The sequence below is a fragment of the Centroberyx gerrardi genome, chromosome 8, assembly GCF_048128805.1.
Source record: "Centroberyx gerrardi isolate f3 chromosome 8, fCenGer3.hap1.cur.20231027, whole genome shotgun sequence".
NCBI lineage: Eukaryota > Metazoa > Chordata > Actinopteri > Beryciformes > Berycidae > Centroberyx > Centroberyx gerrardi.
This window is the reverse complement of record NC_136004.1, coordinates 9,439,357-9,462,041: the sequence shown is the minus strand read 5'-3', so window position 1 is coordinate 9,462,041 and position 22,685 is coordinate 9,439,357. Positions and strand designations below refer to the sequence as shown.

Genomic DNA, 22,685 nt, shown 5'->3' with positions numbered 1-22,685 from the left:
GACAGGTTGTGCAATGGCTATATTGGCTCCAAGGTTGCCAAAAGAAAAACACGTGTTTATATGAGGCCAATGGTACTATTTGTATGGGAGAGCACAACTGAGAATCAGCTCTAATGACCAAGGGTAAATGTGACCAATACATAAGATAACTGACCTAGATAAAAATGCTTCAAACTCCCGAAATACAATGCTCCTGAAGTCACAAAGTCACTCTGAAACAAACATGATCTGACAGGTCGCGCACAGATTGCGCTGGCCGCACGGTCGCCTAAAGAAAAGGCATTAAACACAACCTTGACACGCTTTATTCTTTTATTCTCTCTTGTCGCTGCAGAGTAGAAAAAATTCAAGCCTGGGAGGAGAGACGCGCAACGGGCGCAGGGTGCTGGGATTGGTCGGACGCTCCACGTTGCACAAACCTAAACAGCAGCGTAAAAAAGCAGGGACGGCCGGAGGATGAGGCAACCGGAGCATCCTCATCATCCGAGGCAGGCGCACGTAGCCCACGGTGGGGAATCAAAATAGCAGTGTGTGTGTGACGGGCGCATCAGAGAACGGCGATAAATTAGACTGTCGAGGGATATTCTTGTGTCTCCTCTGCACCTCTTCTGGATCGTCTTTTCTGATCGCGGCCAAACGCAGCTCGGGGTTGCAGCCAGACGGCACGGCGTTGTTTTCAACCAGGAGCATCTGCTGCCCAGAATTGTGTCTGATCATGGGATCGTCCTTTTATTAACACTGTTGAAGCTGCAATAGCAACAACAAAAATTAAGCCTGCATCTCTAGAAAATAACATGGGTTCCAGGCTGAGCAGACAGAGCAGTCTGGACAATGACAATTTTTCCAAAAAGCGACGCAAGCATCTAGATAGCACAGGAGAGAGCGACAGGGGCAGTCGGGGCGGCGGGGACTTTCTGTTTGCACTGATGCTGAAATCAGACAAACTGCCTGGGATGCTGCGGAGGACCAACCACAGCCCGTACATGCGGCGGGTGGCGTGGATCAAAGAGATACAGAAGCTACTCCGCGACCGCAGGATAGAGCAGGCGACCGACGTGCTCAAATTACTGAGGAAGGTAAGGAGAAACTACAGCAGGTTGCGTCCTTGGCCTCGGTGCGCACTGCAAGTCAGACTTGTTTACCCATACGTTACTGGGTTGCATTTAGACGCCTGCTTGGATCACGTGATGCAGCTACATCCTTCACGTGCATCCCATAGCAACAGATGGGGAATCGAGGCAGGCAGGGAGTGTTATGTGTGGATGAGACCCGGTTTGATTTGACTTGTTGTGTTGGTCCGGGTCAGCTGCTGTCCTGCCGGCCAACAGGTGCCTCTGCTGCAGGCTCCTCTCTGCACCATAGCTCCATATACTCTGACCTTTGACCCTAACCCAGCTTGCCCGGCTCACATGGGCTCACCTCATCCCTCAATTTGCCTCTGGGTGTCTCTGTGTGACCCCGCCGCTTCCACCGTCCCTCCCAAAAGTAATTTTTTTTTGGAGAAAGTAGGCCACTCAGAGCGATGCACCTATGACACATTGTTTCAGCAGCAGGCACAGTGTGACTCACCCGAGTTCACTCTCTCCCTGGGTATAACTGTGGTTTTATGTTGGCATTTAATTCGAAAAGGATAATCTGCGCGTTAAATTGTGGAAATTGTCAAATTGTGCCCAGTATTTCATTGCATTCTGTCAAATTTCATTGTTTTTAGATTGGATCTGGACATTCCCACTGGCTCCCTCTCCACCATCCTCTCTACATCTCTGCTTTTATCCTCCTTTCACCTCTCCCTAGGCTGTACGCTCCCATTAGAGCAACCTGCCCCCCACCCCCCACCCCCACCCCCTCCACCCCTCTCTAGTCCTAATGTCTCTTTCTCTGTAATGGACCTGTGCTCCAGCAGCAACACTGTGAGCCCCAGACTCCTGTATTTCACACTACAAAATGATTCCACCTCATAAGGATTTATTAACTCTCACTTTCTTGAACAGGAAGTCCACAAAATTTAAAATCCAGATAGCTGTGATGCTTGTATTGTTGTAACGGAAATGTCTTTTCATATTTGCTCATGCATATCGCTGTCATGTGAAAACCTTGTAACTCCAATTTCAGTGATTTTCCTGTTTTCACTTCAGCTGAAGGATTACATGCTCCTCTATGGGTTGAGAAAATCCTCCAACCTCTTTGGCTTATGAAAGCCTTTCAAAACAAATTGGATTACGTGAAAAATGCATTGTCATCAAGCTAAAAGCAAGGCTGTTCTTCTGACATTTTGGAGATACAAGGTTTTCACCCAACAGCAACAATATGCAGTTACAGGTAGCTAATCTAATATGTGTGTGATATGGAGTATTACACAAGGTTCAGCTCATATACGGTGTAAATTATGCATTGAATTCTGTTTTCTCTCATCAGCGTTGGATTTCACTGCGAGGGGATTTATTTTGAAAGCATTTTAGTGCCTGCAATGGGATTTGCAGTATTATAACATACGTAATAGAATATGTAGGTGTATTAAAGCTGTGACAGCAGCTGTGGCGGTCTCATTTGTCTGCCGGCTCTTAGGCTCCCCTCTCTCCTTTAGTTGTCGGCCAATCCAATGTTAATTACTTTGAAGACTTGACAGAGGAGAGCGTGGAACCTCCTTAATCAAGCCAAGGAGATAAACTGAGCGGCCTAGGCTGCACGACAGCCACATCACAGGGGAGCGGGGCTCGCTTCTTCCAAATGAGCTCCACTTTTATTAAATAAGCCTTTACTTTATCATTACTCCCAGCATCGCAAGTAGGCAGATGTCTCAGACGTTCTATTCTGGTATCTATCTCCATTTAAAAGGAGTTCAACACAGAGTTCAGTTAATTGGCGTGTTACAATGTGGCAGTGTCTTCAGCTGAGCTCTGCTACAGATATGAAAGGACACTGAGCTTTGCCACAGATAGGAAAGGGACTCATGTCTTCATGTCGTGCTCGCACACAGGAATTGATCATGTCTAAACTCAGAAGTGAGTTATTTTTATACCTTGCCTCTCAGAAGGAGAGAAGCAGCTTCTCCCCCGCCTTGGGTTGAGTCTGTGTTTACTGTTGCCCTTGTTAAAAGGGTAGCCAGTTATGTGGAGCTGCCAGCCTCCCACTCAAACTGTCTATTACAATCAATGCCGATTGTGTTCTGAGTAAATGTATGTGTCTGAGTGTGTGTGTGTGTGTGTGTGTGTGCAGGTGCGTGCGTGTGTGTGTATGCATCTGTGTCTCACAGGCTTTCTTCTCTCATTAAAGTTGCATGGGCTGCGTGAGTGCTTGACCCTGTCATCATGGTTTGCCTCATTAGGACCTTCAGGATGGAAGGTGGTGATTCAGATCCATGTGATGAAGGCAGACAGGGGGAAAGAGCGTACTGTACTTCTCAGTTCAATACACACAGCCGCATCGCTCACTGTTCGTCTTCTCATTACACTCAAAAGGTCATCGGAAGTCTTCCCCTTTTCTAGCTGCTTTGATTCGTGTTTATGGCGGACCACATTTGACTCATCATGTCCTAATGCAACCCGCCATGACGGCTGTCAATTCTGACCCGTTTATAGATTGTTTATGTGGTGCACAGATGTTTTAATCACATTTACTGAAACTCTAACCTTTTAAAAGGCCACTGTCTTCTTTTATGAGGGAGAAAGAATCATCCACAGTGATAAAGGGTCTAGAGATTCTTTTTTTCTCCCCAAAATAACATGCAGCATTGGGAATATATCCTGGCTGCAGGTTGAAAACCTTGTATCTCCAAAATGTCAGCTTTTCCAGAAAAACAGGCTTGTTTTTAGCTTGATCGCCATTCATTTTTGAGTTTTTCCAGTGGGGTTTTGAATAGAACAAAGATGGTAGAATGCATGTAATCCTTTAGTTGTAGTGAAAAAAAAATGACAATCACTAAAATTTGATTTCTGAGGTTTTCACATGACAACAGCGATATCAGTCGGGAGCGGTCTTGTTTATGCGCACACACTGTGGCATGTTGGGAAATTCTCTGTGGCTCAGTGCCACAGAGGGGAGATTATGTATGCCAAAAGACCTAGTTCCTACTGCAACTCCCCCTAGATTTCACTTTCCTTCTGTAGATAAAAGCTCTTGTCTCCTTTAATGAATATTTAAAACAAAACACTTCTTTTATCTCTCCATTTTGAATCACATTGCCCTTGACACTGCATGGACCTGTTTTCATCAGTATTGCAGTTGTGTTTTTTCCTTTAGGTCCAAAGCCATGCTGCTAGATATTTAAATCTTTAGCATAATTCACAACTGTGATTCTGATTCTCCTCATCTTGTCTGGTTTGGTAGGATCTGGGCTTGGAAGGCACCTCGCTCAATGACATCTTATACAAGAACGCCGCCTTCCTCAACCTGGTGGACCCGATCTCCCACGAGCTGCTGCTCAGCTTGGCCCGGGAGATGCAGTGCCCGAAGAAGGTCAGCCTTCCACACCGCTCACTTCACTGTGCTTTCCCTTCTCACACAAAAGAAATCAAGCTTTATGTTAGTATTCTGCAAACGTAGGCATTTTCCTAAAAAATATCCCCCAGATGGTTTTCTGTTGTTCTATGAGTTTTCAGTAATGAGTTCTCAAGATCAATGAAAATGCAATCTGAGGATGTCATCGACTTGCATTGCTTCGGACGGTTGAAAGAAATTTTGCAGGGAGATGTTTTCCTGTTAAGCATCTAGAATTATGAAGCACAATTTAGCCAGTTGATATGGATCCTGGAAAATGACTGCTCATAACGCTTTCTTTCAACCAGTGCAGTTTGTTGATTTTGTGGGAGTCATAACTGAAAAGTCATGAAACAACAGGAAAAATGTTCAGGAAATTGTTTACTTCTGCAAAATAACAATTTGGAATTCCCCTTTAATGTTAAGCCTCGGGGAATCAAGCGAGCGAGCTCCATAAATAGAGAGAGTCGTGTTTTATGCACACGGAGAGGAATTCATAAATCATTGTGTGTCTTAACCTCTAACAGTGAAATGATTAATTATTTTGATGTAGGCAATGGCTACCAAAAGCGACAACATAACAAACATGACTAATGAACAGAACTGAGTTTACCAGTGGCTGTGCTGAGTCTCACCTCACCTCTGCTCTTCCTGTGTTTTTCCCACTGATGCACACTGCATGTGATTAGATTTTCTTGTTCCGGCAAGGCACCTAAATTGTGTTTTGTTCAGGAATAGCTCAAGGCGTCGGAGATAATAACAAGCCTTTGTCCTGTTTGTGTTAAGGATCTTGCGGTTGCACGTTGATAACCGCTGAAGTTTCGGGAAACAGAGAAAACTACTGTTGTGACCAGCGACCAAAACCTAGATAAGGCAACTGCAGTGTGAAACAATGAGATGTAGGGATTTGTGCACAGAATGTAGCATCTTCCAAGAGAGACAGCACACAGAAAGTCTCATATTGAAAGATGCTGCTTCGTTATTGTTTGCCGCTTTACTAATCCATACTTTCTGGCATTTGCTACAGGACACAGACACCATAAAGTCCTCTGATAAGATTTGCCGACAGCTGATCTACCACCTGACCCCGCACTCCAAGTGGCTGAGGCAGAGCATGTCCAGACGGAAATCCCAAGCCTGGTAAGACCTTCTGTCCAGACACCCAGTCCATAATAAATCTGCCGCTCCGCACAACAGAAGACGGCGCTCGGCCTCATGTAGCGCCGCTCGGATTTCCATCTTCGGAGCTGACATTGAACTAGGACAGAGCTGGCCACAGGCTGACCTGACGGGAACGCCATGGTAACCACAGCTGTCAATCATCCTTCTGTTAAGTGCTCAGGTCCGTGCAGGGGATGTGCACTGCCACTGGCCTTACACTCTTCAAAAGTGGCACAGCAACAAATGACTCCATCTGGTTATTTTTAAGAGGGTCACGTTCAAAATAATAATTCCTCCTGTTTCGATGAAAGCCTTTTCTTAGAATGAATTGCTTTTGATGTGCAAATGATGAATGCGGAATTAGCTTGTGTGCAAGCAGACAGGTTTTTGTGCGCCTAGGTGTTGTCTGGTAATCCTATTCATGAAAAGAAACAGGATATCACGAGGCTTGTTAATGTAATTGCTTATTCTACAGATGGATAGACAGTGCGCATAATGCATTCATTTTCTGGAGATGAGAATAATCTCAGAGTGGGAAAAGCAGGACAATGCGAACGCAGCGAGAGGAGACAGATTCATTACGACTTAGTGGTCGGTATCAACGCGGAGAATCAGAGAAAAGGGAATACATATTCACACGGATCAGACGCTTCACTGTCTCCCCGCACGAGCGAGGCTTTGTTGTGCCCGTGGACGTTTAATTCGGCCCAAAAGAGGAGAGACACTGGATTTAACCGACACTGACAGCAGCTCTGAGAATGTGCAGATATATACCATCGCTGAATTCCTAGCTGAAGGGCTTCCTTTTACTTAGTCATGTTGTTGGCTTCGTAAAACCTGCAGAGAGAGAGACGGTCTGACACTGGCTGAGACAGCAGGAGCAACATTAATCATTAAAGCAAAAGATCCACCCCAAAACAGAATTTTAATACAGTGTGTTGCCACTGTGGGCTCTGACAGCTTCAGCTGTGTACATGAACAACTCCCTCAGAGCTGGAAACAAAAAAGCCCGGTGACACTTACTTCTCCATTGACTATGAATAGGAGATGGACTTAGTGGAAACTGACAGTGAGTTTCCAGAGAGGCTGATGCATTTTCTGGTTTAGAAGTGTTAGAACTATGAAATAATGTCTGAGTTGTCTGAGTGCAAAGTCAAGCTCCCATTCATTGTCAATGGAGAGCAGCTCCAGAAAGTTTCTCTTGGTTGCAGTTCAGATTAAAGTGACGGTTCTGTGGAGTTTCAGGAGAGAGCTGTTCCTGTTAATAAATATGGATCAAATTGTCCAAGATAATAGGAATAGCATATCATAAATAATGTTTTAGGGTGGATTTTACCTCCGTTTAACTTCCGCCCTTGTTCGGCTGCAGGCGGACTACTCTCCTCCGTCTAAAAATGCCTCCGTCTCACCTCTCTAAGGTTTCCCTGTACTCAGAGGAAACAGAAACGTCTCTGTCCTTCTAATGCCACTGGATTGTTCATCCCGTCATTATCCAGCATTAGCACTGCACACTGGTCGCTCTAAATACTGTATACACATTTTGGACTCGAATGCCACGCTGAATTAATGTCTGAAGCTCACTAATCTCGCTAATCTATCTAACTAGTTTATTTGGGTTTTAGCTAGGAATGGTTATTTCTTTTCCCCCCCACTCCTATGAAATCAGGAGAGCTTGACAATGGGCTAATGGGAGCGGCGACCCAGAATGCTGTTGAGTCGCTCTCACCTTAAGGGTAATTTCATGTGAGCGTAAAAATTGCCACCATTACCATTCTGTGACCTTTTTCTCTCTTTGATTTTCACACAAATGTCCTCCTGTTATATCTGCAGTATTTGACCTGATAATCACCTGTTTCCTTTGTCACTGTCATCACTCACATTCAACTAGAAATAGGCCTATTGGGCATAAAACTGCCAAAACTACCATTCAGTGACCATTCCCTCTACTTTTCACACCACTTTCCTCTCATATATCCACCTTCATTGTAACTTTTCTGTGTTCTCATCTCTTTGTTATCACTCAAATTTGCTAATAAATATTGAGCAGACTAAAGCCCATGTCTGTTAAATCTTCCTAAGGGGGCCATCAGTCACTTCTATTGATAGCTTCGGCTAAAAGCTCCGCTCTGCCAGGAAAATACACAATAAGGCACAATAACAATTTACCCAGACCTTCCACTAATGCTGTCCTACACTCAGTGCATACTCTTAGAAATGTCATGCTTTAAGGCAGAAATGCCTTCAAAATGTTCAGAAAAAAATGAGGGAAACCTCACCGAGCAATCTGATTAGACTTGATATTCATCTCCTCTCCCTCCAGCCTTTCTCTTCACCCATGAGAGGGCTGAAATGAATAATAGAGCAAAGCTTAAACGTTAATGACTCCGCAAAAACAAAATGGTGCGAGCAGCGCAATAATAGCCCCGGGGACAGTTAAGGAGAAAATGGACTCCTGGAAGATACTTATTTAAAGTTGGACTGAAATGGGATTCGTTATGACAGCTATTGTTATCCAGCTGCTTACTAACACATGCACAGTTTACAAAGTATTCATTTCATAGTTTTTGTTTTGCCGTTGTTCATTTTTGCATAGCCTATGCATATTTTTTTTTAACCTCAATTCAATAGCAACAACTAACCCTCCCAATATGAATATTTATGTGAAGAAGTCACAACAGGGATTTGATTTGCTGTTCACTCTCTCTGAATTCAAATGACGCCACATTATGTTAAATCAATGACACACGGAGACTGATGATCCGTACCTGGAGACGAGGGACACACTTTGTTTCCCCGGTGTTTAAGTGGGAATACTTAATAGAGGACTTAATTACGTAATGTGTATTTAATAGATGACTTCTTTATGTAATGGACATTTAATAGATGACTTAAATTACGTAATGGATATTTAATAGATTACTTGGTTATGCTATGCATGTCGTTTGGTCAGCATCATTTATTACAAAAATGTTGAATACCATTTGCATTATTACATTTTTCCTGTACTGATTTCACTTTGATATTTAGTGTGGTGCATAGAGGGATTACTTCTCCTCAGCCATCTGCTTTGGCCCTCTATTTGGCAAGATGTATGAAGTACATTCAGTACCAAACAGCACAGCCTATTTGTGCTCATAGCAGTTCTGTAATCTGCATGTAGCCAAGTAAGCCACACCTCTGAACCGCCAAAGAAACCACATTAGCTGATTCCTTTTTAAGCTCTTCTATTTTTTTATCTCTCTGATCTATAAACTAGTCTTCTCATTTGCACTGACCCCGACTAGCAATGTTCTTGTGGATGTAATGGCCACAAAAACCGCTCCATCCCTTGTTTCCTTGTATCAGATTAGTGTGGAGGAAGGATGAAAGAGGCTGCTGGAGACGAGGCCTCAGAAATCTCTTTTTCTTGCCTCCTGAGCTCAAAAGGACGGGCCCGTCTGACGGAGAGGGAATTGGCTGATCAAAACCCATTCACACCTGCCGGGGAGCCCCGCCTGGCCGCGGCCATTAGGACTCTTGTGCTGCCGGTGAAGATGAGGTTTTCGGTCAAAGAAAAGGCGGCGAGGGCTGGGCTGGAGGGGAAGAATAGGGAGGGGGAGGACGTTGTTCTCATGGCGCTTCTATTAGGATTCAGCCGTCTTGACACTGTCTTTATCATATGGGTTCTGCGCACTCACAGCTGATTAAGTTCCCGCTAAGCCTGTGTGGCTCCATTAGGGGGGTGCGTCATGCTTCTTTCTGTGTGTTTTGCAAGTTGGGATGGTCTCATATCGAATTCCCACTAATAAAAAGCGCGCTTACATGCTCATAATCCACTGTTTTTAATATGAACTAGTAAACACTACACAGCACAACCGGGCACGAAATGTTACCGCAGCCCTCCATTTTCAAACTGACCAAAAAATACTTCTATGCATCACAAGTGACAGGTACTGCAATGGATGTCACAGTAAGTCACTGAGTGCCGGCAGATGTTATAATTCACACTGACACTGAATCAGCGTTGCAGGCCACTTCAATAACAGCTCAAGTTAAACGCACATCCTCGGGGGAGAAGGGGCACCGGTAAATGGGAATGACTTGAAACAAAAGTGCAACGCAGTGTGTAAATAATGCACAAATATTATCTGCTGCAGGGTAAAGCTGCATCCATGGTCGTAACATAACTTCTCTCAGTCAGTTCCATCAGGTGCAACTTCTGAAAGCCAGCATTAACGCTACATCAAAGTAACCGAGTATTACGTATATACCAGTGCTGCCTCAGATGCTTGGATCACACAAATGTTGTCCTGAAAGGCTTTAAAGATTTCCAAAGCTTGTGCTGTGAGGCTGTGGACCGAGACAGACAGATATCCAGCACACACTGACAGCACTGATGAGTCACATTTAATAAAGCCTGATCCTGCCTTTAATGACCGACATACATCTGATGAATCACTTCAATATATTGTGTCATACTCAGCCATCACCCGTATCTTATCTTGAGATGTCTTAAGTCCTCTTAATGCACAAAATTGTGTCTTCTTACAATTCTATGAGTTTTGATTCATCTCTCTCCTTCTAATGTACTTGACTGTCTTACAATTAGAGTGGCCAAATGTCTTTTACTTAAATTTCATTCCATCTTTTTCTAGACTAGATCATAGTAAGGCTTCTATTTCAGGATTTTCAAACTTCTTTTTTCGCCACACACTCCAATAATAAAGGATTTTGGCTGTGTGATATAAGGAGCTCGGGGCTTCTAGCCCTTAGTGCTTTAAGCTCAGGCTGCTGGCTCGTTCGGATGTTTTGGCTCTTCTGTTTACACTAGTAAATCCCCATGCTGGAGTCTCTATGTCAGCCTTCCGCTCCAAGCCAACCCACCACCCCCTCCTTTATACAACACAGGAAACATAACATGACACCAGGGCATGTTCCCAGGTCAGGTAGAGGATACACTTGGGGCAAGAATGCTAACATTCAGACCCCGAAGAGCTTTTCGCCCCTCTCCCTCTTCAGCTAAACCCTGACCTGAACTGTTGTATGCATTTTCATGTCAAAGATGCTCCTTAGAAATAACCGTACTCTCTTCCCCTTCCTTTTTCCCCTAACAGTCTCAAGACAACCCTACAGAAAAAGCTGTCCAGTGACACGGTCGACTTGTCCGGCATCCCGCTGTCCAGTCGGGACGTCCGCCAGGTGGCCTTCTACCTCCAGAACAACGGGGACGCCGTCGTGTCTGTGGACATCAGTTTCACCGAGCTCCACGACGAGAACCTGCGGCTCCTCCTGCCTCTTCTCGGCTCGATGCCTAAACTCGGCACCCTGGCTCTCAACGGCAACCGCCTCACCCTGGCTATAGTCAAAGACCTGACAGAGATGCTGAAAGACCCCAAGAAATTCTCCAGCCTGGCCTGGATAGACCTCGGCAACAACGTGGACATTTTCACCATGCCTCAGCCGCTGCTGGTCGCCCTGCGTCGGCGCTGCAGCCTGAAGAGCAGCCTGCCCACCATCTACGAGTACACCGAGGGCCAGCCCTACTGCTACCACCTGGAGACGTCTATCGAGGAGCCCAGCCACTACGAGGAGGAGGAGGAGGAGGAGGATGACGAGGACGACGAGGACGACATGGGGAACAAGCTGGAGCTGGAGCCGTGGGGCTTGGGGGGGAAGCGTCTCTGCAAAGACTTCACCCTCCACTACTGTGAGAGGTGATGGGGTATTTTCCCGTAGGCTCGCCCCAACTGTGGTTGAAATGTCGTCCCGCAGCACTCTGTTACTTCCTTTGCCCTCTTGCCCTCACACCATGAGCCCAGTCACCCTTTGAGGCACGAGGGAGTCCAGTGCCCACATTGTGAAACCCTTGTCCCGACACGGCAACCAAAGCCTATCTTAACCATCTATGAGTTAACCCACACAAGATGACGGCAAAGTGACAATCACGATGGTGGACTTACTGTGTTGGCGGATGGTGCTCTTGGGAACAAGGTGCGGTTTCATTGGAGGGGGGCTGGAAGAGTTAATGAACCGGTGCTCTCTCTCTCTCCCTCTCTCCCTCTCTCTCTCTCTCTGATAGTGGCAGCTGAGGAGCCAATCCCAAGGACATTAGATCAATTGGTTGGGTGGAGGAGCAGCATCCCGGTGGTAGGTGAAGTGGAACTAGAGTTCGTTTGGAAACAGTAGATCCCTCTGGGTTCTCTACCAGGACTGAGACTCTCTCTGGCAGGCAGGGCCTAGCTCCACATTGTGTGTTCTCTGTTAATCTCTCAACAAAAGCTATGACACAAGTTCAACAGACTATACAGCCGACGACCCGTCACGTGATACCGGCAAAACTGCTAAGTCAAGACTTTTTGCGTTTTCCCCCCCTTTCGAAATGTCCACTTGTGAATACCCACGCATCACTTGTGTAGATGTAAATGAGGACACAAAACATGGCTCTGTTGTATTTCCACAGGCTATTTTTGTGCACTTTTGGTGAACAAAGCAATCTTAGAAGACAACAGGTAGGACTCAACAATGGGTAGCTGTCACTGATTGTTTTTGTACTTGCCTAAATGCTGATATTCATCTCTTTGTAGTTATTGAATTATTCTAGTCATTATCATGTGAATTACAGTGTTACAATGCATATATGACACTGCAGCCGACCGCTAACGTGGGCCGCTGAGTCTGAGTAGTAAGGGCACCGCAAACGGAGTCACGGTTGAGCCCTTCCTACTGCCGATCCTCTCTACAAATGTGTTGTAATTTATGTTTATTTATACCTACGTGGCCCTGTGTTTGTTGTGAGGCACAGCCATGACTGTTACGTGTTGGTTGTAGTCAGAGCAGACTGACAAAGCACTGGACTGAGCGGTCATATCCTTCGCAGTAGCACATAGTGATTAAGTTAGACTGACCGACACACTGCAATGCACTTTAAGGAGCTATTTCTTTTTTTAACATGTACTCAGACCTTTTTCAGTTCCTCAATGGGCACATACACTGTTTTTGACTATGAATTCCATCGGAGATCATATTTACAAAACATCATTTGAAAGCATACCTCTTTTAGGTGAATTGATGACCAAAAGGCTCATGATTGTTAGAGGGATCATTGAAAATCATACTCGCTTCATCAGATATATAATAAATGTTTAAGTGTGTATTATGTGTGTTTGTCGTTGTGAAACGTCTGATTACTGCTGTAATTATTTGTGTTATTGTTTTGGTGTTTTGTCTTTTGTCCAACCTGATAATTATAATAATTACTCTAATGACTATGAAACTGAGCACAGTAACCTCCTAAGCTGAAACAATTGGGAAGCAAACAAAGGGGACATGCCTGATATGATTAGACTACCGCGAAATGTAAATTCAGCTGGGAATACTTAGTTGTTGCAATTAGTGCGGACACTTTTATGTAAAATGTTTTATCTGAATAAGGGAGAGCACTGTACACTTGGTTCACAGTTCACGTTTTGTGTGTCAACGTCCAACTCTTAGTTGTTGTAGCCTGTGTGTATTTGTCTCATGCCAAACATTGATTATTGACTGCCAATAAAAGAACCGATCAAAAATCAAGTGATCTGTGGGTTTGTTGTGGTTTTGAAGAGCTCCAGAATAAGAAAGAGCGCTGCACATCTGGGTCACCGGCAGAACCTGCAGCTGCTCATCGAAACAAACAGAGGATTTATTTATGCAGATTAGTCTGTAAATAGGGCAATAAGAGGAAGCAGCTCAGTCGGTGCTGTTTTGGATTGGTTGTTTGACGTTGTTTAGTAGATGATCTGCGTCGGTGCGCGGCGTCGGGGAAACGCCGGAGCTGCCATCATGTGCCAGGGCAAGGCAGGGTGGTCGTCGCATGAGGCCCTACCCATGGTCCTCTCCAGGCACCCTTTTGTCCCTGCTGCCAGAGATGGTAATGTGGCATTTGCAACAGGTGGCTCCTATAAGGTCAGGGCACAGTGTGACTGTCACACCCCCCAAGGTCCAAATACCATGATGCAGGGCAATAGAGACACGCTAGGAAACCACCAGGGTCTTATTATCTGACCTTTTCCGATCAGTATCAATTAATTTCCTCTTCATTTTGAGTCAGAGTTTAGAAACCACCTGTGAAAGCCCATAACGTATTGCGCGGATCCAAAGTATTTCACAGGTAATGCCGATGAGCTGAGACATGAAATGCGTCGCATTCCTCAGAAACTTTCACTCAGGAAGGAGCTTTGTGTTTGCATGAGTCATTATTTGATCTGATTATCTTGCTTCAGCTGCGGCATGCTCCGGCACAAAAAAGAAAAATGATTTATGAAAAACAGCACAGGGAAGTCACGTAGATTCTACTGAATACAATATGGCATGCAGGAACAGATTTATAGAGCAGATTTCAATAGAAATGTCCTTGGCTTAAAGGGATTGCTTTAGGTTTAACAGGCCTATCTGATTTATCATCTACTGAGGGTCACTTCAGTGCATCCAAAACCACTTCCCTCAATGCTTGTTTTTTAATATATTGGAAGCAGGATTTTATTTATTTATTTATTTTGTTAGCAATGCCAGTGTAAATCAGTGGGGATAAAAACCCATTAAATCACGTGTAGTACATTCCAAGCTGTTTCCCAACTGTTTCACAACATTGTTCACTGTGTAGAAGGAATTTATTATAATTTAAGAATGGCATGGGTTGTTAACCCCATTGACGACCACAAGGATTGCTACTAATGTCTTCATCTGATATTTCAAAAACCAAAACAGAGCTTTTGGGTGAAGCAAAAGAACTCAAAGTTCATATAAAATAAAATATCTAATAATAATCTGAAATATCCCTTCAAAGTGTGGGAATCCAACGTGTTTCTTGCAGGGAATTCACATCCTGAATACCAACTTTATAGGGAGAAGGTTTTCAGTTACTTATACTACAATCAGCTTCAACATAGTATTCACTCTAACATATGTTAAAAAAAGACAACATATTTAATATTTGAATATTACAAGTGTTACAAATTGCTCATACATATATTCACTGGACAGTGGTATATAGTGCTGGGATATCAGTCGCTAAAACAGCTCATACAAAAAAGGTGAAAGAATAACTCCAGCACTGAATTTGTATACAACTGAATGGCACCTGTAACAGATACACACACATGCACAGCTTGGTTAATGAGGAGCTCTAAAATGGCCTATTTGTATCTTACATTTCAGGCATTAAGAGGAGCTATCAAAAGTCACTTCTAATATGTTAAAAAAAAATGGAATAAATGAACATTTGTACATCAGTATCATCATCTGTTCTACCCTTACAATAGAAAACAGAGCAGGAGTGAGAGATAGAAGTGTGTACAAATGAGAAAAAGGAAGAGGTAGGATACAGGAAAGTAGTTTCTTCTTGCGTGACCAGATCCATCATGTCACTATTACAGTCTTTCTGTGGAGAGGCTATGCATTTAGCCGATGCCTAGCTGTGATTCAGTGTCTTGTTCAAGGAGATAATGGCAGGAGACACACCGTCTGTTGGGGAATTGAACCTGTGGCCCTCCGGGTTACAGGATGGTCCCACTAACCTTGAGGTCATCCTGCGTAACCGAAGACAGCGGCTCTTCTTCTCAGTAACCAGCCGCTTCGCCCTGTTTCCTGGCATCAGATATGGCACGGATGCAGCCGTCCTCCTTCTCCACAGCATTGACCACGTTGTAGAAGTACTTTGCGTTTTCTTGCGTGTGTCCCAGAGCTGTCAGAGCCTCCACCACAACCTTAGGAATGGAGAAAGATCTCAGTTACAGGTGATGGGCTGAAATCAATCATTTCTAAGCTGGTCATTTCTTTCATTTAAAGTGAAAATCCATGACATTTTTATATGAATATGATATAACACAGTAGTGATTCAGCCTGTATTCAGTTCATGAAAGCTTTTACATTTGCTGTTCTAAACAACCGGTGTCTGGTAAGTCTTTTCTTGGGAAAAATCGTCTGGTATACAAGAAGTGATGCGTTTTAGGTTTGCAGCAGCAGCAACAGCAGTTTGTTTGGAATAAACAGAAGAAGAACTGAGGAGTTAACATGAGCGATAGCCACCATGGCTGAACAGACAAAGAAACTCAAAATTCATCAACAGAAAATCCCAGGAAAAAGACGTCACAGTACTGGAGTACAGTACAACACTGTTTGATTGACAGGTGATCTCTGGAAAGTGCCGTGCAGAAACACCGCAAAGCTGCAAAGATGTCACCAAAATTTTAAAAAAGGATTACCACTTTAACATCGCATTGTTGGAAGGGAATAGATAAGATGCGTTACAGAATAGATGAGTGTGGTTATTACCTTATCGAAGTTGGATTCAAACTTCAGTGCGTTTTTAGAGTCTACAAAGACAACTGGAGCAGCAATCGCCTCTTCAAGACTCTTTCCAAACCAGAGGTGGTTCATGAGCATCTGGAAGAGAGACAGAAATAAAGTTAAAGAGGGACGCTGCTGCCAGAAACATTACATTACAGTCAGAAGGTGACTATTACAGACTGGATTCGGAGCACATGGTGGACGGTGAGGACGGCACTTGCTATCACTCTGACCAGGGGTGTTTGTCTGCGGCAGTTTATCCTAACGGCACTCTGTGTGATTGCCGTGGACACGTACCGAGGCCACCCCAGCCGTGATCATGCTCCCACCAGACGCTCCGACCACCAGCGTCTTCGACTTGGACGTCAACACAGCGGGAGACATGGAGGAGGGAGGCTGCTCTCCTGTGAACACAACAACAAAACCCTCGGCTGACAACGCAGAAACAGCGATGTAAAGAGAGAACAAAAAAAGCAATTATGAAGGCCGTCAGGAGAGTTACTTTGAATGCTGTGAATGTATGTACATCAGCGGGGTGTGTGTGTGTGTGTGTGTATGTAATCCTCCCTCCCCTTGCAACTTCCATCACTATAAATACAAATTAATTCAGTCAACTTGCCCAGTTAAATAAGGGCAAGGATGCTACTTTATGAATCAGAAAAACATAGATTATCTGTATTTCGCAGTTCTTCAGTGATAATGGAAAAAGTCGCTTCATGTTCATCACATTACCCGCGATCATGTGATCTGTTCTCCCACAGAAATCTGACAGCTCGTTGTTGAGGACGACTCCAGTGCTCGGAGAGAACACCTTCGAGCCAAATCTGTTATGGAAAAATGCATTGGACAAGCTGGATATACAGTGTAATGCTTATGATGTGGAGAAATCACACTGTTTCATACTTGGACAGCATCTTTCACACATGAGTTTATTAAGAGAGATTAAATGATTATACACAATATATACTAACAGTGCTGACTTTTTTGAGACTTTTTTGGTAAGTTTCATTCCAAATTCTATTCTAGATAGGAAAACCACTTCCTTAATCTTGAGTGCACAATATTCAAAATGCAGATAAATATGCGATTTTACAAGAAAAGGTCTTATGATAGCTTACAATTTGCAGAATAGCCCACACTGAGTTTTGTTTTCCTACCAACAATCATTGTAACGGTGGATCTCTCAAAGCTCTTGGGATCAGATACTCACATGTGATTGATGGTGCTGGTGGCAGAAACAGCAGACCCATCCTCAGCCAGCACAGACACATGTGTGGTCCCCATGCTGTCTACATACGGGGTGATGTTATAATACTGCGGCTCGTGGCTCCTGTCACTGCTGATCAAGCTCCTGATGTGATCGGCAAAGCTCTGCTCAGTGAACTTCTTCGCCATCTGAGAGAAGAACAGAGAAATCATTTTAGGAAACAACAAAAAAAAAAAAAGAAATCACATATCACACTAACACAAATGTATTCAGCTGCAGTGTTGGTCTGAGAGCCGGCTCCAGCTCTCTGTTCGTCTCACAGAGAAAACAATAAAAGAATGAATTCAGGCCTAAACTCTGAGGAGATTAACAATCCATGTTTTAACTCTGAACGTGGGATCCCACACAAGCCGTAAACAAACTTAATTACTCAAACATAAACTTGATAAATAAGTAATAGCATGTGTAAAATATGCAGAAATCTACACAAATAATTCATTATTTCAGTATGTTGTCGAGACTTCTGAGATCCTTTAGCGAAATGCTGCTGGGATAAAATGACAGTAACATAACTAGTTAGTGCGCTATATGTGAATATTCATCTTTAAATCGTGTGAAACGTACTTCTTCTGAGCTGAAGTTTGGATCACGGATGTATTTCTTCAGTCCGTTGGCGAACTTACAGGCTTCAACATAGCGGTGATAGGTGAGCGTCTTTTGTTCACCCATCAGAGAAGCAGAATCCAGGGCGTATCCTGTATATTATAACAATTAGATGATATGGAAATAACTCAATTGATCAATAAGATACATTTGGCGTTCAGGGACGGCTTATAGGCTCTGCTTGAGAACATACACACATATGGGAATAGCAGCGCATGGTTTACAAGCTCCAGTTTGAGACCGGACAGAGTAGGTGAGCGGTTGCTATGTGGCCTATATAGGCACCTTTCATGATGTTGAGGATGAGGCTGAGGATGACGCCTCCCGCAGGGGGCGGAGGTATGTGCATCTGATAGTCTCCCAAGGGAACGGCCCACGCATCAGTCACCGTGACTTTATACGATGCCAAGTCCTCCATCGTGAGCGTTCCTCCTGGGCAAAAATATTAAAACAAATTGTTCTGCCAAGCAAAACTGAATAAATGCATTTCAGCCCTACATAATCAGTGCTCACAATGGATCCGGGCAGGGCACAGTGGAGTCTGTGAGTGATCACTCTAGTGCCTTACAGACTGATTGATTTGTTCATTTGTAATTAGATCATTCTGTCAGGTGGAGGTATAAAATGGCTGGGAAAAGAGAGCATGATGAGACTCATTTGACAATACCTGCCTGCTGTATGTCACGGATTAAATCCTCTGCTATTTTTCCAGTGTAGAAGGCGTCTGCCCCTTCATTTGCAATGGTCTCCAGTGTGTCGGCCAGCCGCTCGAACTTCACAGTATCACCGGTCTTCAGCATTTTTCCATTCTCATCTGAAAACAACTTGCTAGACAGACACAAGGGAAGACAACATTACATGACACTATATTGGCCTAAACGTTGCAGATGAAGAGAGGTGAAATGCTTTCCTTGCAGCACATTCATGTATTTTATCCATCAGTTGTTGTTCGTACCGTAACGGCAGGGTGTCGTTGTTATCAAGCATGTGGATGAAGCGACCTTGGACTTCAGGAATGGGGAAACCGTCTCTGGCCAGTTTGATAGTGGGCTGGAACAGACCGGCCCACGGCAGCTTCCCATACAGCCTGTGTGCCTGTTCATAACCTCGGATTTCCCCTGGGACCCCGATCCATTGGCTACCTGGGAAAAATGGATGGATGGATGGATGGATGGGTGGATGGATGGATAGATAGATAGATAGATAGATAGATAGATAGATAGATAGATAGATAAACTGGGAGAATCACTTCCATCATTTAAATCACTTCTTGAAACTTATTTTTATAGACTTGCCTTTATGTGATGCCTTTTATCCGATTGTTTTTTTTTTTATTCTAGCATTTTTACCTTCTATTCTTAGCATTCTTTTTCTTCTTCTTTTATTTGATTGTTATATTGCATACTACATAAAAAACGTCATCTTCTACCCGCTGAGCTCCACAGCAGCTGGACTGACACGGGAAGAGACAGATTCAGGGAGGTAAGGTGTGCGGGAAGCCAGACTAATGATGTTCTCTCTACATCAGTTACACATTGTACTTCCTTGTTATTCTCTCCTTAGGTAGGCTTACAAGTACATGTCACAACAAGATTAATAGGCAGCTTAGGTCCGCCGTTCCACCGTGTGTGGTCTTGGCTCGGCGCTCAGCACGTGGCCGGCTCCTCTGTCAGGGCCGCTGGGGCCCCAGTGTGTATACAATCAGACTGTACTGAATGGAGGAAGAGGAAAAGGAAGAAACGCAGCCATCTGCAAGTCCAAGAAAGGGCCGACAGCATCTGCAGCCCCGGGCGTGACGAACTGGACCAGACATACATCTTTCACACTGTAACTAAAGTCCTGTTGACTTGAACTGGGCTGAACACAACAGACTCAGAGGAAGAGACAGTCAGAGAGGGCTTCGTGAAGGAAGGCTAGTGTGCAACCCTAACCCTATACACCAGGTTTTCCTCTGTCTGATAGTGCTCCACATTTGTAACCTAATACCTAATTCAACAATAAGAGCAAGAAAAACAAGAAAGGCCGCTTACAACAGAAACCAGAAGAGGAAACTATGTGTGTCTGCGTGTGTGCGCGGTTGGTGCATCTGTGTAGCCTACCCATAATTATGCAATACGTATTTTGTTTACATAAAGACGAGTACCCGAAACCAACTTGAAGGTCTTGGGACATGCAGTCAGCAGGTCGGCTTTGAAGGTGTTGGGGACGGTCTCTCTGGAGTTGATGACTTTCACTTTACCTTAGAGAAGAAGAAACATGAAAATCAGCCTTGTGTTCCCAACAGGAGTAAAACAAAAAATCATTATTTCTGCTGGTGGGCTATGGGCTGTGTCTGTTACCGGTGCTGTCCATCACTGTGAAGATGGCCCCCCCTCCGATGCCCATGCTCTGCGGGTTGATGACCGAGGTGCACAGCAGCGCAGCAATGGCGCCATCTACCGCTGATCCGCCTCTCCGTAGCATGTCTCTGAAAGATTTCACACACAAGCCGCGACTGAATAACTTCACTGTGTATTTTCTCTATGGCACATGCATCTGATATGTGGATATATGGCGGGTTTGCACTCCTTTTGTATGTGTTTTGCATTAACTGGCTTTTCATGTGAAGCACACTCAGTTTCCTTGTGTATGAAATGTGCTATAAAAATGAAGTTGGACTTGACTTGATCCAACGTTGAACAGCGTTAATAAAACCAGCAAATGAACCATATATTTTTTTAATTTAGCCTGCTATTGAGATCTACATACAGATGATTATTACATGTTTATTGTTTTGTATGTACAGCGGCAGATTTGACCACTGTAGGGAAATAACAACTTAAAGGGGCAATTTATTACTTGGTCATGATTCCTAACCTCGATCCAGAATGGTCACCAACTCTCTTCACGCATATTTGAATTCTTATATAGGATAATGAATGATGAAAAAATTACTTGTGTGCAGTTTTTGCTGTTCCTCCAAGCCAATTCCCAAACAGATTCAGTCTGTGCAATCAAAAGGAAATATGTGTGCAGGCCTAACAAATAGGTAAGATGTGTGTTTGCCACTTACCGTCCAATCTTTGAGCATGTTGCAGAGTCTGCGGCCACTGCAGCGTTTGGAAAAGCCTCCTCTGGACAGCGTCGCCTCACAAATACAGCAATACACACAATTATAGCAACTACACAGAGCAGCATCAGTGACCAGCACATGTAAACCCTCGCCTTTGACCTCGCCATGGCTGATATTATCCAGTTTCTCCACGGGGATCATTCAAGTTTCATCTGATCTAATATTGTAGGCTGTCTCTTCTGAATGACATACTATTATAACTTCACTGACTTGCTGACTGACTGACTGGCTGGCTGACTGGTTGCCCGGTTGCCCCCGTCTGAAGGGGCGTACTGCACAGTCTAGCTCCGCCCCCCCCCCCCCCCTGCCCCCCCTGCCTGATGAAAGTTGTCATTGACACAAACAGTGGCACGGTTGTTGTTGAGTCATGCCAAAAGAGCTTTACCTCAAGCCATGATGCAGAAGTTACTGATCTGTGGGCGGAGCGACAGTGAATTAGACCTGAGTATATCCACATTAAATCTACTGAGACATTTACAGTAGGCGACACCTGCCAGTCCCGCACACCAGAGTGGGCCAGTTGGGAGACTTGGCACAAGCCTAACTCAATATTACAGTACCTGGTGGGTTGGTAGATTAGGGGCTCTGGAATAGCAGGTTTTAAAGTGTAGGTGTACTCTCCACTAATCAGCCATTTCAATAGCGCGCACAAGAAAATATTTTCCTTGAGTTATACAGTTGCAATATCACAGCATGAGTTGGCCATCAATATCAGCTGTATATGTCCGAGTCTGACTTTCAGTGGCAGCAGCAGGTAAAGCAGAGGTATGTCTTACCTCTGTCCCATGATTAATGTCAATCTCTTATAATAACAGGCTGCAATGACATATGTCTGAAGCATGTGGAGCTATTATCGCAGGTAAGACTGTAACCAGACATAAACTTAAAAAAATATCTTTAGTCTTAAAATATTAGATTCTTTTTTAAAGTCACTTGAAAAACCTTTCGAAAAAGGCTATATTAATCATATGATGTTTTTTTTAGAGGGAAAATATGCAAATATCACGGAAACTATACATTATATATCCATATGGGAATATTATAAGAAAAACTCACCACTGAGTACCATAGACACACTGTAAGTGTCTGTAGGCATATTATAGTGTTTTTTTTGTAAGGGTCCTTAATTCTTTGACTCGGCTAATCATCTGTAGCCTGTTTTCCGTTGAGAATAATGTAAAACGGAACTTGTTGAAAGTAGCCTATGTACTGTTGCAAACTTCCAGGAAAACATGCGTATCATGCTGCCACACTTGTAATAAACTCTTTATCACTAAGCAATTGCTTAATGGGTGCTGTGGGCGCAACCCTCGCAAGTTGCACTGCATCTTGGGAACTGTAGTCTGTAGCTTGATCAAACAGTTGTCGATGGGCGAGCCATTCAGTCTCGAGCCTTTGTGCCATACGGAAGAGGGAGGCTTCCAGTTGTGTCAAGTCAGCCGGAGATAACCAGAGCAATACCGGAAAGAATGAGATTTTGCCTTCAAAGTAAAAGCATAAAATTAGTCACTTTTGAAAAAGGCATATGTATTTGGGTGTACAGAACAGCAAAATACTCAGTGGAATCAATACATTAAATATGGAGTGTCCGTAACATTTCACATAGATCTGTATGAAGGACTTGGCATAAAAACATAAAGTGTACTTTAATTTACGACAAATTCCTCCTGAAATGTATTCGTTTCATGTTCGTCAATAATACTTTTATTTTGAAAGCGGTAACCGGAAGTGGTGTTGTGCATTCAGGCAGCTTGACGCTTGATG

The 22,685-nt window shown here is 44.0% G+C and overlaps 2 protein-coding genes across 3 annotated transcripts; one reads left to right on the top strand and one right to left on the bottom strand.

Moving 5' to 3' along the window:
- Window positions 1-794: 794 nt before the first annotated feature.
- Window positions 795-11,334, top strand: lrrc75ba (leucine rich repeat containing 75Ba). Its single transcript, XM_071909523.2, has 4 exons — window positions 795-1,076; window positions 4,327-4,455; window positions 5,504-5,616; window positions 10,731-11,334. Exons 1-4 carry the CDS (start codon window positions 795-797, stop codon window positions 11,332-11,334), a joined length of 1,128 nt encoding a protein of 375 aa, XP_071765624.1.
- Window positions 11,335-14,558: 3,224 nt separating this feature from the next.
- Window positions 14,559-21,121, bottom strand: ggt5a (gamma-glutamyltransferase 5a). Of its 2 annotated transcripts, none has more exons than XM_078285352.1 (12): window positions 20,862-21,121; window positions 20,149-20,276; window positions 19,953-20,048; window positions 18,765-18,951; window positions 18,477-18,637; window positions 18,095-18,241; window positions 17,771-17,901; window positions 17,150-17,334; window positions 16,672-16,763; window positions 16,237-16,370; window positions 15,925-16,035; window positions 14,559-15,356 (listed from the first exon to the last, which is right to left on the bottom strand). In XM_078285352.1, the coding sequence occupies exons 1-12, from the start codon at window positions 21,026-21,028 to the stop codon at window positions 15,210-15,212; spliced, it is 1,686 nt and encodes a 561-aa protein (XP_078141478.1). In that variant the 5' UTR covers window positions 21,029-21,121; the 3' UTR covers window positions 14,559-15,209. The 2 variants fall into 2 exon arrangements, with proteins under 2 accessions (XP_078141478.1, XP_071765602.1); XM_071909501.2 differs by having other exon boundaries at window positions 16,237-16,343.
- Window positions 21,122-22,685: the final 1,564 nt, after the last annotated feature.